The sequence below is a fragment of the Ursus arctos genome, unplaced genomic scaffold (assembly GCF_023065955.2).
Source record: "Ursus arctos isolate Adak ecotype North America unplaced genomic scaffold, UrsArc2.0 scaffold_6, whole genome shotgun sequence".
Taxonomy (NCBI): domain Eukaryota; kingdom Metazoa; phylum Chordata; class Mammalia; order Carnivora; family Ursidae; genus Ursus; species Ursus arctos.
In genome coordinates this window covers 28,707,514-28,722,904 of record NW_026623078.1, presented here as the reverse complement: position 1 = coordinate 28,722,904, position 15,391 = coordinate 28,707,514, and the positions used below count along the sequence as shown (strand labels likewise).

Genomic DNA, 15,391 nt, shown 5'->3' with positions numbered 1-15,391 from the left:
CTGGCCTGAGGGTGACCTTACTCTGTGCGCCCAACATAACCGGCCTCCAAACAGACCTGCCCCCCCATGTGACCAGCACACCATGTGACCTGCACACCACGTGACTCGTGCATCGTATTACCGGATCCGTCATCTCCTGGTCCTAGGCATCCTGCTCCTAACTACTGCTGCTCCGAAAGGCTAATGAACTAGGCCATGGAGCTCGGGATGATGTCCCCGGGGTGTCCATCCCTCCAGAGGAACCAAGCCTACCGCTTCTCCGGCGCTACGGCTTCCGTTACCATGCGCGGCAGAAATCCAACCGGAAGTGTTTCTCAACGTGTTCTAGGGTTGGGTGGATGAGATGAGGTTGAGTACACGTGGTGAGGTGCAGGGAAGAGGAGAGGGGTCAGGCAGAAGATAACTAGTGTCACGTGCGCACCCCGCATTGCCTTGCTTTTTCCCACGGAGTGGGTTCGGGCAGGAGTTGGTCTCACCAACACCTGCCACGGCCAACAGTAGACACTCAATGTATAGCTGCATAGTTAATCCTTACATTATCCAAAAGAAAAGAATATGAGCTACATATGTAATTCTAAAGTTTTAGTAGCTGCATTGTAAACAGCTGAAATTAATTTTAATAACATTTCTTTTAACCCAGTATATCCCAAATGTTCTCATTATTTGACATAATTTTTAAAAGATACTAATGAGATATTTTACATTCTCTTATTCATATTGTCTCCAATATCTGGTGCATATTATACACGACTCTACATGACTAGCCACATTTCAAGTTCTTGATAGCCTTATGTGGCTAGTGGCTTCCATAGTGGCCAGTTGGAGACTCTGTTTTTCTAGATCAAAGGTATGGGCAATTTCTTCAGCCAATCAGATAGCTCAGACTATCAGGAGACTTTAGGAAGATACTACCAGGAAAGTCACATGGGGAGGGCTCTATCCATTCAAATGCATTCCCACAATAATTTCTTAAGCATTTTCTTAGTAATGTTTTGGCTTGGTGTTCACAGAAGGTTGATGCAATCCCTGCTCTGCCTAAACCCTGACGCCACCCGACCTGCCCTCACCTAGTACTTACAGCAGGTTCGAAGGGGCAGTAGTCATAAATGGCCTGGTTTCTATGGTCTGTAATTATTAACCCACCTCATCCTACCTTTTTAGAAAACCTAAATTTTAGATATTTTTAATATTATAAAATATTTTAAATATTTAAATATTGCATTTTAAGATATTTTAATATATTAAATGCCTTTTCTGTGTTACATCTGAGTGTGCTTTCTCATACACCACAATCTCATTTAATCCTTTCAATAACTCTGATTTTGGAATTTTATCCCAGTTTCCAAATAGGGAAAGTGAGGATTGGAGAAGTGCTGTGACTTTATGGTAAGAGAACTGGGAGAAAGAAAAGGTTTCCAATGCAGGCCTATCCATTTCCCTCAGTGAGGTCTCTTATAAACCTATGGGAAATGTCAGGCGATGGGATTATGTACTTCAAACCCTAGAAGTTTGCAGTTAAAGCAAATGAAACATCCTGGTGCCATCTAAAACCCAGAACAAGTCCTGGGGGACAAAACCTGGGTCAGCTCCCAGCCTGATATTTATTAGCTGTGTAACATTGGGGGAAACAATTCATAGTAATAAAAATAGCCAGCATTTCTTGATCTTCTACGTATGGGGCTCTGGCCCAGGCAATTGCTCATATACTTCCTCTTCCTTGTGAGACAGATAGCTCATTTTATAGATCAGGAATCTGGGCCTCAGAAAAAGTAAATTGCCAAAGGTCATACAGCCAAAAGGCAGGAAGACCAGGATTACAAGACATTATTAAATGTATTAATGTTTATTTTATAATGTAACTTTAAGCATTCCCACTCCACATTGCATATTTAAAAAGCACATCTTAAAGAACTTCAAGACCATTAATGGATGTCATCAACGACTGTATATTCATGCTACAAATCTAAAAGGTTGCAAAGCATGGACAGATAGGAATTGTTTTCAATGTTTTTTAAAAAAATACAAAAATAAAGCCTTTATTATTCATTTGCAATGTATGGTAACTTGCCAAAACAATTAAAACAGCTAAGCTCTCAGAAGAGATAATTATACTTGCACTGTTCAGCTCATGGGGCTGATGCACTGAGAGAGAAGGAAAAGTAAAAGCATGTTCAAAGTGTAAAGAGGTGACAAATATCAGAGATTGCAAACATGTTTAAAGCAAACTGCAGTTATATACTAATATGAAATGTATTTGATGATATACTCTAATCTTTATTGGGAGTCTGCAACTTGAAAAAAAGAGTAAAAGAATGAAACTATCACTAGAAAGACATGGAGGGAAAAGAAAGGTGAAAGAAAAATAAAAGAGAGCTGCCTTTTTTGAAAGAGAACAGAGGGAGGGAGGGAGGGAAGAAGGAAGAGAGATTCAGAGGAAGGAAAAAGAATGGAAAGAAGGAAAAATAGAGCATCAAAAAGAAGGGAACATAAAAACAAAAGGGAAGGAAAAAGCTATGAAAAAAAATAAGCATGAACTGTTGGGGTCAGGCAGTTCCTTCAAGAATAAGAAACTGGCCATGACCCGCTTAGCACTGAGGCTGGGCACAGTTTTTTGTGACTGTTTAGAGAAAATCTAGCACTTTCCCCACCATTAATCTTTTCTAAAGAAAGACTTTGTTCTGCACCTGTATAAACAATCCAGATTTTTAAAACCTATATGCCTGCCTCTAATGTGTAAGACTATGTATTTATACTGATAGAATCAAGTCATCAATAGGTGATGCAGAAAGCTAGTCTGAGATCTCCTTTTTACATCTTTCTGCTCCCCCTTCTCACTTTTTTCTTCCCTCCCTCCCCGGTGCACCCAAAGTCAAGTTCAAGTTCAAGCACTCCTATAAAGAACTCTACATTCTGTCCAATACTCCCTGCATTTTCCCATCCCAGAGAGAACTGAAAATGAGCAACATTTTTACTCAACTGATCCCGAAAGGAGCCCCTCCGCCATCCCTCAACAAAATGACAAAATAGGGAGAAGACCTCTGCAAATGAGGGTGACCGGGATGGGTTGTGTGAAACATCCCCCACGAGGGAGGCCTGGCCTGGGAGGCGAAGGTGGAACGATGCCTGAGTGATGAAGTCAGCCCGGGCCAGCCACCTGTTGCGGCACTTCAGGCACGAAGCGGGGAGCATTTGTTCCGCCGAGGAGCTGGTGGAGGGAAGCCCGCCCCGCGGCTTCTGCCCACTCTGTCCTGGGCTGACTGCACGTTTGTTGCCTTGCACTTTGCTCAGTTTGGAAACCTAGAGCTTTTAGGGAAAGGATGAGTAAACACCTAAGTCGGGTGCGAAGATTCCGTTTCCTCATTGTAAAACAGAGGGATCACACCCCAAACTCATAGTGGTTGATTATTTTGTTGTTTTCTTTTAATCACTCAGTGGGCAGTCATATGGTGCCTAGCCCAGGGACTGGCACATAGCAGGCGCTCAGTAGCTGGCCATTGGTGTGTGCCTCCAAAGTGAAGTACCCATCCAGACCACCTATTGCAAAGATCCTTTGAGTTGAAAATGAGACTGCAGTTTTGTTTTGTTTCCTTTGGGGGGTGGGCAGAGGGTTTATTTTTGGTTGGCACAGGACACCAAGATTCTGGATGCTGTTTTGTCCTTTTTATTTTGGAAGATTGTGCCGAGTTAGCATTCTGCATCCAGGAGTGTGCTCTTCAATACACAATCTAAAATAGTAATCAGTTCCCTAGACTATAACTTGGAGAATCGGGGCAAGATCCTCTATCTAATGCATTGTGGTATTTAAAAAAATTAAAATCAAACAAAAACAAAATCAAGTGAAATTCTCAAGACAATGAAAAACAGCAAATAGAACAGCTTTTGGTGTGTGGCGGGGGAGGCCTGTAGCGACTGCAGGAATATTGAGGGGCCAGGGATGCTAAACACGGATTTCAAGTCCATATTCTACTTACCAGCCTGGTGATTTGGGGTCCTTTACTTAAGTATCTATCTCTGCGGCTTAGCTTGAAGTTCTGCAAAGTGGAGATAACATTTAAGTCACAGATGTTGTTTGAAAATGGGACGAATCAATGTAGTAAAAGTGTTTTGAAAATCATAAAGCCAAGTTATAGGAAAAGGGGGAAGAGGGAAATGAGAGGTTAACTTGCGGATTGCTCGGTGTTGTTTGCTTGTTTTGCTTTAACGCTTTTGTCGGGCAAGCGTTGGACAGGCAGTCATACATAACGCGTTATGAACTTTGGGAAATAGAGTTCCGCTGAAGATTGGGAGGGAAGCAGAGGTCGCGATCCTGGGGTTTCTAAGTGTCTGGCAATCTCCGCCATCGATAAGACTAGTTGGGGGTAGAAGTAGGGTGGGTACCAACAAGATCCCCCTCCTTCACTCGCCCGACGCACACTTTTCTCTCACCGGCAATCTGAGGTTCCGACGGACCTGGGGCCCCAAATCTCGGTCCAGCAGAGACTTCCCCTTCCCCGCCCCCACCAACAGATCCTGAGGGCAGAAAAACGGTCCCCACCCCTTCCACGCCCCCGCCCCACCTCTTGCCCCCCTTTCCAACCCCCTCTTCTTTGCCCGGGTGGTTTGTTCCGAGGAGTACAAATAAATAGTCCTGTCAAAAGGCGCAGCTCGAGGTAGTGCGCGCGGAGCCTGGGCGGGGGCGCCCACTTCTCGGCCGCGCTCTCCCGGTCAGCGGCAGGGCTCGCTCCCGCGGCCCCGCGCTTCCTACCCAGGTCTCCAGTCTTCGTCGAAGTTCTGCCCGGCCCCCGCCTCCGCCAGAAGGAGCGGAAGGCCGAGACCGCTAGGCTGGCCTGGGGCAGGAAGGCGGGCGCGCGTGGGCGTGGGGGACGCAGTGATGTCCACCGGCTCGGTGAGCGACCCCGAGGAGATGGAGCTGCGGGGGCTGCAGCGGGGATACCCGGTCCCCGCCTCCAAGAGGCCGCCCCTCCGCGGCGCCGAGGGCAGCTACATCTCGCCCAGTGACAATTCGTCGGCGGAGGAGGAAGACCCCGATGGCGAGGAAGAGCGGTGTGCGCTGGGCGCGGCCGGCGGCGCGGAAGGCAGCAAGAGGAAGCGGCCGCGAGTGGCTGGGGGCGGCGGCGGCAAGAAGCCCCTCCCGCCCAAGGGCTCCGCCGCCGACTGCAAGCAGTCGCAGCGCAACGCCGCCAACGCCCGCGAGCGCGCCCGGATGCGCGTGCTGAGCAAAGCCTTCTCCAGGCTCAAGACCAGCCTGCCTTGGGTGCCCCCCGACACTAAGCTTTCGAAGCTGGATACGCTCCGGCTGGCTTCCAGTTACATCGCGCACCTGCGGCAGCTGCTGCAGGAGGACCGCTACGAGAACGGCTACGTGCACCCGGTGAACCTGGTAGGCGCACCGCACGCAAGGCCCGGGGCGAGCGGCCGGGAAATGCTCAGGGGGCACCAGGCAGAGTCAGCCCGCGGGGAAGAACCTGAAAGGGGGGTTCTGGAATGGGTGGCGAGGAGTCCAGTTTAATTTCTCCCAACCAGGGTAGGGGCCAAACCACTTTCTCGGAGAAGAACCTTCCACCCTTCGGTGTTTCTTCATTCTGATCAGTGTACCTGGTACTTTGCCCCGTGGCATCCTGCGTCCGGGGTGAATCTGGGTTCCATCTGCATCCACTACCCGGTTGCAGATTGAATGGCAAATCTCTCTCGCCCAATTTTTCCAGCTAAGAGTCTGACAGGTTCGATTTAACAAGCCCTACTTTCTGAAAGGAAGGAGGGAAGGCCGAGCTCTTTTTAAAAGCCTTTGGATTTTTAAAAAAAGTTCTTGCAGAATATGAGAGGTTTCCCCAAAAGGGATTTGTCTGGAAAGTCCCTGTCTGACCTGCCAACTTTCCCGGCTTGAGAAAGAACCTATTCCAGTTCCTACTCGGAGTGGAGGGCTGAGTGTGTGTGTGTGTGTGTGTGTGTGTGTGTGTGTGTTGGGGGAAGGGAATTAAACAAAGTCCCAAACTCATGAAGATTTCAACAAATCACCCTGAGGGCAAAGACCAGAAGGAAGCATGGACAGAAGTCTCATTTCTCACGCAATCAAAATCCAGTAAAATTAAAATCCTAATTTAGAGAGAAGACAACCAAATTCCCAGAACACTGATAAAATCTGAGCTACTAAAAGCCAGGGATATTCCAGGGTTCACTTAGGAGAACGGTTTCGGTTTGAGACAGTACTTTCTCCTCCAATATCTGACGCTCTTTTTGATTTTACAGACATGGCCATTTGTGGTCTCAGGACGACCCGACTCTGACACCAAAGAAGTTTCCGCAGCCAACAGATTATGTGGGACCACCGCTTAGATCGAACTCGCTTGCTGGGATTATTGTTGAAGCGCCTGTGTTGGGGGCCACCGAGAGAGTGAGAACCCCCAGAGAATGGGAGAAAGTTCCATCGGATTCTCCTAAATTCTCCGAGACACCCTCTCCACCCTAACTGTGAACACGACACGTGGCTGGTGTTGGGGGCAGAGCCCGGAGGGTTGGCCGCGTGGCTGTCATCGCAGGACGCCGAGGGCTGCGGCTGCTGAGGATCCCGGCGACGACAATTTGCTTCTCCAGAAAGAGCTTCCTTCTGTCGCTACGGCGCGGAACCAGATCCAGCCTCGGACTTTAGCAGTGTAGACTAACCCAGAGACAAACCGCTTAGGAGTTAGTTTCCCGACTGAGCCAGATCTCTGTGTATGACGGCACGGCTGTGCACAACACAGGCATGTTTCGGTTAGGCAACGGTTAGAACGTGCTCTGGATGATCGGCTTTAAAGACACCAGTCTTCACAGGCGACCAACATCGGGACATGTTTTTTAAGTTGCAAAGAGAAGAGAGTGGCATATCTGGGCCAGGTTTGTACCCCACAGGGCAGCAGCCTCCTAGAGGAAGGGGCATGCCATCTCCACGCCGGGAGAGATGGAAGCACGCTTTCACAGACCGCCTGGCCCGGGTTTGCCGGCAGCGCTCCGGGCGGTTCTGCCTCCTGGCTGCAGTCAAGCCCTTCACTCCCCCCAGGCTCCCGCCTCTTGCGAGTCAAGCTTCTGTCTACCCTCCGACCCACCTCCCGGTCTGGACTCCCACCCCCGCACCCCCCACCCAACCAGGCTCGGGTCTTCTTCAGGCCTCCCGCCACTCCTTCCTCCCACGCCTCCTTGCAGCACCCCTCCTCCGGCTCCTGACCATCCCCAGGTGGCCTCCCCCGTCCAAGCTCTGGTCGCCGCCTCCTCCAGCACGGCCTCCCCGCGCCCAAGTTCTTCCCGGAGGAGTGCGCTGGGTGGTCCGCTGAGGCGGTTGGGTACCTAGTGACCCCACTCAGGGGAGATGCGCCGCTGTCTCGAGGCTGCACTACCACAGTAACTAGCAAATGTAAATAAATTTATTTTTGTATGAATAATAAAACGCATTGTAAAACCTGAGCGGCCCTGGGCACTGTCAGAATGTGGTCTTTGTTGCCCTTTGCGTAGTTTGGTAGGGAAGTTCATTTGAAGGCGCCTTCTTGGCCCTGGACTGGGATTGGTTTTTTTCTCAGCAGAATGGTGCTGACCCCATTTGGATCACTGCATTTCCAAATGTAACTCTCATTACTTTCTATTATTCTGATTCTCCTGGAGGTCAGGGTTACTGGGAGGCAAGAACCCGAGGCATAGTGCGCTTGAAGAGAATTTTTCAGGGCCAGGTTGAAAGGTATATGCTCTGCAAAATAATGCAGGTGCGGGTCTTACATTTACACACACACACACACACACACACGCACACTCTAGTCCTTACAATTGCAAGTCGTTCAGGAACCCCTACAGCCCACACATGGGAGTGGGGGGTGGGTCTCAGGTTTAATTGGCAGAAAAAAACCACAATACAAGGAGCCAAGTTGTGTTTCAGTTGAGCTTTTCTTTTTTTCAAATAATGTTTATATAGCATTTTTAACGTACACCACCTCATTTTCCTTGTTATTTTCTCTGCATTTTTCTCGGGAAGCAATAACCTGGGAAACCATCATATGGTTTTTTAAATGCAGTCTTTTTAAAAAGCTGCATTCTCTTTGTAGAACATTTAGAAAATTAGGAAAAGTGTTAATGAGAAAACTACCTAAACAATTGCCCAATTTGGGTTGTGTTCGTTATTTTATAAAATCGAAAGGCAGTTTTCTTGACCAGAAAGAGAAAATACAGCTGGAGTTTAGGAGGTAAGAGGGAGGTGGGGGGGGGGGAGCATGATTTCCTGTTTTGAACTAAACTAAACCAAAACTCTGGAGAACTGCTTTCTGAGACCATTTTCTTGGGCTTTCTTCATAGGAGGAGGGATCTGACCCCCAGGATCTAATCTTCAGCAGCAGAGGTGGGCTCAGGGCTGCACTAGCTGGTTTCTGTGGCATCAGGGGCTCCCTGGTAAGAGCAAACTCGGGAGTAACTTGTGACAGGAAACCCTAGTGTGGTGGTTTTAAAGGCACTTAGGGCCCCTGGTAAATTCTGGGTGGCCGGCTTCTTGGGGGTGGGGTGTCTCCTGGAGGCCAGCTCTCAGACAATGTCTTTTCCAAAGCTTCCATCAAATGTGATCCTTTCCAAGGGAAGGACGCAGTGTATGTTGTTAAGTTTAACCTGAATGTTTATAGAACCCCACCTGAAATTCAAGATCTGCCACTCACAGACTAGTGGCCATGTGCAACCCCTTTCAACCTCAGTTTTAGTATCTACAAAATGGGAGTAATAATAATGCCTACCCGAGACAATTGCCATCAGGAATAAATGTGATAATATTTAAGCAACGCTTCTAGTAGGCAGTAAGCAGCACCCTAAATGTTGACTCCTAAAAAAAAGTGGGGAGACATGCTTTGACAAAGAGGGCACTTGACACAGGTGAGGCATTTCAGGAATCCAGTCTTTAAGATTGGGGGGGGGGTCCAGCTTTACAATGCCTGGGTTACAACTGTGAAATAGAAGTGTCCCACAAAAGCAGACCAGGAAAGGGGGGGGGGAAAGGCTATATTTGTAGCAAGTACAGATAAGAAGAAGCATTTGAAGAAACAAAATATTTGGGCAAATTTTCATAAATAAAAATATTTAAATACTTCTTTCTATAATTATATTCTCTTAGGGCACTTCAGGGGTAAACTTTCCTGCCCCTACTCCGCCCTCCTCCCCACACTGAAGTGGTCCTGCTCACTGAGTCACACGTGCAGAATGTTGTAGCCTGCAAACCCATTTTAATTGCCCCTTTATAATCCTATAATTCATAGAGAAGAAAAAAAAAACTTTCTTAAGAATTATTTTCGCTCCACAGTTTCTGTAAAAAGTCCAATGCCAAGAATTATGGGATTAAGAAAGTAGAAGAAAGAAAGAGGCCAATTTCTAGTAAGTCTCAGTGAATTAGGATAAATTGCTTAGGCTTCTGGGCAAAGGTAGCTGTTGGGAGAGGCTGGAAGCACCTTGACCAGTCTTTTCTTGACTTGCCATGACCATCGTGCACGCTGAGTGGTGGAAAGGCATCCCATTCCTTATTTTTTTCCCTTCATTTTCCTGTAGGAATTTGGGATGAAGAAATAGGAGTTGGGGCTGGGAATAGAGGAGGTTCAGAAAAAAAGAAGAAAGTCTCTCTTTTGAGTTATTTCAATTTGATTATACTGCCCTATGAGAAAAGTTGAGGGGGATAAAAGAAATATAAAATTTTTAAAAATTTTTATTATGTTATGTTAGTCACTATACAGTACATCATTATTTTTTGATGTAGTGTTCCATGATTAAGAAATATAATTGCAAAGGGTACTGAGTAGCAAATAAAAATGAGTAAACTGAAAAATGCTCTTCAGGGGGCTTTTTGAGGGACCAACGCATTATTATTAGTGATACTGACTCAATCAAAGAGAACAAAAAATCCCCTTTCACAGGCTCTTCCTAAGATGAATATTTTAAAAGAAATGCTCTCGGCACTGTAATCTTGAAACACTTAGGCGTTTCTCTTGGTTGTGGATGCTGACTTGATTGTGTGCGGATTCTTTTGCACTGGGCTTCAAGTTGCAACTTCACTTGAGTCTGATGGCTCCTGGCTTCTTCAACAGAGAGTGACATTGACCATCGCAATTTACAAAGGAGATTTTTTTATAGGTATGCTTCCCTCCTCGCACCCCCCCCCGCCCCCGGGGTAAATGCTTCATAAATTAAAAAAAAAAAAAAGACCCTCCCCTCCTTAAAAAGAACTGAGTGGTACACATCCTATTTTAATAGGTGATAGGTAAATAGCTTGACTACTAATTTTGAAAAAAAATTAAATCAATAACTGAAAGAGTCATGTTACCAATGTTTGGAAAAGCAAAAATAGATAAATTAATAATTGACTTCTTACTGCCAAGCATCTGACGTCTGGGAAAAGTCACTAGAAGGTACGGACCAGCTCCCTTGATTAACTGAGAACCTGGCTACTTTCCTTTCACTGGGCACTTCTGCTTACCTCCTGAGGGCGCCCAGGCTTACATTTTTGCACTCACCACCCACCATTCATCTCCTTTGCTCTTCTGTTCTGCCCTTTGTATTATTTTACTTCTCTCTCCCACAATGGTGCTTGGTGAATCTATGAGGCTAAAAAGGTCTAGAAAGTTGCTAAACCTGAAATCCACCTGTAATAGTGTAAACACTAGCACTAAGGTAGGAGTTATCGCAAATGATCTCAGCCCTTCTTATTCTATTATCACCAAGATAGGTGATGGACCACCTTTGCAATCCTTCATTGCTTGTGGTAAAGAGGATTGTGGAGCAGTTAGGAGTTAGGAGCAGTGCTTTTTGTTTGGTGAAAATATGGTGTCTGTATTGACTATTACTATTAGCAGTAGAAATGGGAAGGGGTGGGGCGCAAGGAGCAAGAGGCTTTGTCTTTTACTTTTCCTTGTTTGTTAAAAGAGTTTAAATATTATTTTTAGAGTTAAAAAAAAACTTATATTTTTTAAAGATTGCAAACCACTGGGTCAGATGGAGCTGGTTGAGGTCTAGTCCTACAATTTTGCAGCTCTGCAACCTTGGGCACTCTACCACTCTTCTGTGAGACAAGAATACACCTTACCCCACAGAACATGGATTAAATGAGATAGTTCTATTGGGCACTTGAGAAATGCTCCATAAATGCTAATTTTTAAAAATTGTATTCCTAATTTTCTTTCTTTCCTCTAACAGTAGCTCAGGTGTCTTTACCCCTCATCTGCAAATTTGTCCCATCATTCCCCTTTGCCACTGTTGTCACCTTGCTTTTTTATGCCACATGTAATTTTCCTAAAAGATCTCTCTTTTTTTGCCACTGAGGAGACATTTTCATTTCGTTTCCTCTTGAAAAATAGAGATCACAACACGCAGCATCAAAAATCATCTACGGGATAAAAAATAAACTCAGGCAGTGCAAGATAGATCAATGGATTTTGATAGAATATAAAAAGTTCACTGATATGATTTCAGATTCCTTGCAGCCCACCTTTCAGAAACTACGCTTGCATAGTCTTGGCATAGTATCAACAAATACCCACATTAACTGAAATGGCCATTAATACGCTTCTTCTCTTTACACCTCCGTATCTGTGTGAGGCTGGATTTTCTTCAAATACTTTAACCAAAATAACACATCACAACAGATTAATGTGGAAGGCAGCAATGAGAATACGGCTATCTTCTATTAGAGTCAGACATTAAAGACATTTGCAAACATATAAAAACATTGCCACTCTTCCCATTAAAATGTGTTGGACGACATAGTTATTTTTCATTAGAAATATGTTTGTTACATTCACATGTAATTAGTTTATTATTGTTTTTAAATGAATTAAAAAATGTTTTCTCTCGGTTTTGATTTCAAATCCAGTAAATATCAACAGACGTAAACCACTTCAACAAAAGCTTTTGGGGGTCTTTAATACTTTTTTTTTAAAGTGTAAAGAGACCAGAGACAAGAAAAAAATTAGGAACTGCTGCCTGGGTCCTTTTCATCGACAGGATTCCATGTGTTCTTGATCATGTGGCAATCTCGGCAGGACAGGAGCAAGTCGATCCTGTCAAGGTTGGATATGGGAGCAAACATTTGATCAGCAAGGTTTGTTAGAGAGGTTAGGATGGTGGTGACTTAGACGGGGCTGACGGTCCCCATGCAATACCACTGGAGTCTAGCCAGGCAAAGCAGCAGGGCCAATGCTTGAGCTGGCGTCACATGGGGGCTCCCAGGATTTCTGAACTATTTCCTGCTCTTTCTGCCCCATTCTCAGCTCTTTAGAACCTTGTGTTTTAAGCCTTTGTAGCCTTAAAGCTGGATGTGGCTTTCAACTGAAAGGGAAAATGGTGCCCAAAATTTGTGACTGCAAAATCCCGTTTCTTTTGCCCATTTATTCATATTCTCTGAGGGCTACGTTAGACTCTAGTGTTGTTTTGTCCTAATGAAGAAATGTATTTAAGGAAACATGGGAATCATTTCCACTGACCTCAATAAAGAGTCTTTTATCTGTAAGTTTGCCAAGTAGCAAATATATTTATTCATGATAATATTGATTAACTTATACAGGCATGGCACTGAAGTAACTAAATGCCTTGACGTGCAAAATCTGAGGACAAAAGAAACAAAAACAAGCAAACAATAACAAAAACTCTGGGAATCCTCAAATTCTTTGGAAGCCAACATCTTCAAATGCAAAGAAAGGATCCCATAAAATAAACAGTTCAGCCACATGAGGTCCAAGGGATTTGGATGATCCTTAAGGAAACTGTTCCAAGAGCTAGGGGGTAGGAGGGAGTATCCTTGTACAAAAATGACAGAAACTTCTCTGGCTAAATTCAATTAAGGAGTATTTAAATTACAAAGGGCAGTGCTCTTAGAGGTGGAAGCCAAGGCCTCAGGTGCCTGAGGTACAAGGTGGCTAAACCACATATACAGAGAAAAGGAGAGAGCCCTAAGGGGAGGAAAGACCATCCGTATATATAATACATACATGAAACCGCACCGTGCTAGATATGGGCTATATGTTTCTCCTAAACAGAACATTTTAGGTATTTCTTACCGGCACTATCCCACTGGCTGTTTCTTTACACAAAACTCTCTGGGAATCTCTAACTTTTATGTGCTTTCATTATAGGTTTTCCCTCAGCTTGTGGTGAAGGAATAGGCTGAGCTATTCTCTTTCTCTGGTTCAGCCACCCTCAAGTAATACCATTACTTTGGAGACTTGGGCAGGGATGGCATTGACTCTATTAGAATAGAGGGGCTGAGGCACCAAAGCTGGTTCCCAATGAACCGGGCCTCCATTATCCATGTTTTTGTGTAGTGCTGGTCCTGTGATTTGCTCTAACCCACGGCAGATGGCAGAAGTGACTGGCAGATCCAGGTTTAAGCCTTAAGGACTAGAAGCTTCTGTTTTTCCTTATTTGGGATTCTGAGCTTCCATGCAAGAAGTCCAACAATCCAGAAGAGACCACATGAAAGAAAAGCCCTGAGACTACACACAGGGGAACTGGGGAGCCCAGCTGACAGGGAGGACTGAGGCCCCAGACGTATGATCCCAGTGAAGCCATTCCGGCCAGCTGTGACTTGTCTTAGTGGAGAGTGAAGAAGCTATTGAGAACAGCTAGCACGGGTGAGCCATCCCCTCTAGCCCCATCCTAATTCCTGACCCTCAGAATCTTGAGAGATGATAATATTTTTGTCATTTTAAGGTACTAAATTTGGGATAGTTTTTTTCCTCTGCAATAGATAACCAAAACATCTTGTCGAGTAAAATTTCACCTCAGGTATTTATCCAAGGAACTCACTGGTCATCTGCTATAAGCCAGGACAGTGCTGGATAAAACAAAGTTGCCTTGCCTCAAAGTATCTAATGGAGGACATGGACGAATCCACCCAAATTTGAAATACAGTATGCTAGGTGCCGTGAGAGAAGGTGATGCTCTGGGAGGAGGGGCACAAAACACGCATGCCTGGAAAGTTGCAGAAGGCTTCCCAGAGAGCTGACAGGTGAGATGAGCCCTGGAAGAGCACCGGGCAAGCCAAGATTAGGGCTTACCAGAAAGAACAATAAATAATACTAGCCTGGTGACTGGGGTTAATGTCTAATATGGTGGTTAGGAGCTTGGACTTTTACCATGGGTTTTGGACCAATGGGGGGAAAAAAAGAGCATGGACTTTTATAAGTGACTTAAAATCACTGAGCCTGCATTTGCTCATTTGTAGAATGGGGATGTAATAGAATGGACCTGATGGGGTTGTGGAGATGAAAGGCGATGGCGGATGTTGATCACTTAGCCCAGTGCCCAGCATGGTAAGTAGTCAACAAATGTTGGTCGATTAGTATCTGCATTCATATCAGCATTGCATTGAGATGATCTGCTAGTTCCCTTGGCACGCTTTGAGAAAGTGCCAAGAAACACATCCCTGATGATTTAGAGTCCCTTACTTTTCCTTAAATCTGAGCCTTTAACAATGATTCTGTCTCCACTCTCCTCTCAAGTGTTTGGCATGTTCAGAATTTTTCAATCTTCAAGGTACTGATTGAAATGACAAGCCACACATCAAACTCATATTGGAGTGTGAGAAGAGACTGCTAAAGTCTATTTGCATGGTCAGGACAGCTGGCTAGAAAATGTGCAGATTGATTCTATGGCCACAGTAAGATCTCGGGGTTAAAAACGGCACCGAGGAGATGCCCTGTTCAGATGCGCCCACAGGACGCATTCATGCTTTTCATTCCCCTGTGATCTGTCCCAGAACTTCTGCTCTGGAGGGAAATTTAAGACCCTGTGACCAGAACTGTCCAGGATTAGAATTCATAGACTCTGAGTTTCCCCTTGGCATTGAGCCCACCCAATCTGCAGGACACCAGCAGATAAGAATTTGGCATCATGACAGCTCCTTTCTGCAGCTGCTTTCCATGTGCACCAGCCAAGCACTTGGGAGCCTGCCGGGGGTGACAAGCAGGTCGTTCTGAGGACCTGACTTGTTGGGTGGCCCTGGGTAATCACTTGCTGTTCCAACTTTGGTTTCTCACCTAAAAGGAGCCACCCGAGCTAGATGAAGCCTTAAGTCCTCTGCATTTCTAAAATACTCCCTTTCTTATGGGTCTTCCGAACAGCATCAATGATGACTCCTGCAGTGGTTGTAAGTTACCAACAGGGAGGCTTAAAGACTGAGCAGAAGGACAAAGTCAACCTGCTTTTAAGGGTTTAGCTCAAACCCCTCAGGTGTCCTTGGACTTAGTACACAGAGCGGTGGTATTTCTATGTGATTTTAGTGTTGACCGTCCACTTCACTACAGACACTTCATTTCTATTATAAGTCCTCGGTCTCACCAGGGTGCAAAAAAAGGCTTCTTTAGGATGCTAGAGAAATCAAATAAGCACAGCCATTGTGGTATTTAAGCTC

The 15,391-nt window shown here is 45.5% G+C and overlaps 1 protein-coding gene and 1 long non-coding RNA gene across 2 annotated transcripts; one reads left to right on the top strand and one right to left on the bottom strand.

Moving 5' to 3' along the window:
• Positions 1-1,827: 1,827 nt before the first annotated feature.
• Positions 1,828-5,123, bottom strand: LOC130542931 (uncharacterized). Its single transcript, XR_008957853.1, has 2 exons — positions 3,972-5,123; positions 1,828-3,303 (listed from the first exon to the last, which is right to left on the bottom strand). It is a non-coding gene; the product is annotated as an uncharacterized LOC130542931 (long non-coding RNA).
• Positions 4,617-8,613, top strand: MSC (musculin). Its single transcript, XM_026495354.4, has 2 exons — positions 4,617-5,380; positions 6,247-8,613. Exons 1-2 carry the CDS (start codon positions 4,871-4,873, stop codon positions 6,331-6,333), a joined length of 597 nt encoding a protein of 198 aa, XP_026351139.1. The 5' UTR covers positions 4,617-4,870; the 3' UTR covers positions 6,334-8,613.
• The last annotated feature ends 6,778 nt before the right edge of the window (positions 8,614-15,391 follow it).

What these genes read in the sequence shown, in the direction of transcription:
- MSC (XM_026495354.4), top strand. Translation starts at nt 4,871, where the DNA reads ATGTCCACCGGCTCGGTGAGCGACCCCGAGGAGATGGAGCTGCGGGGG. An exon ending in ACGTGCACCCGGTGAACCTG is followed by an intron (nt 5,381 to 6,246) that starts GTAGGCGCACCG and finishes TTGATTTTACAG; the next exon opens with ACATGGCCATTTGTGGTCTC.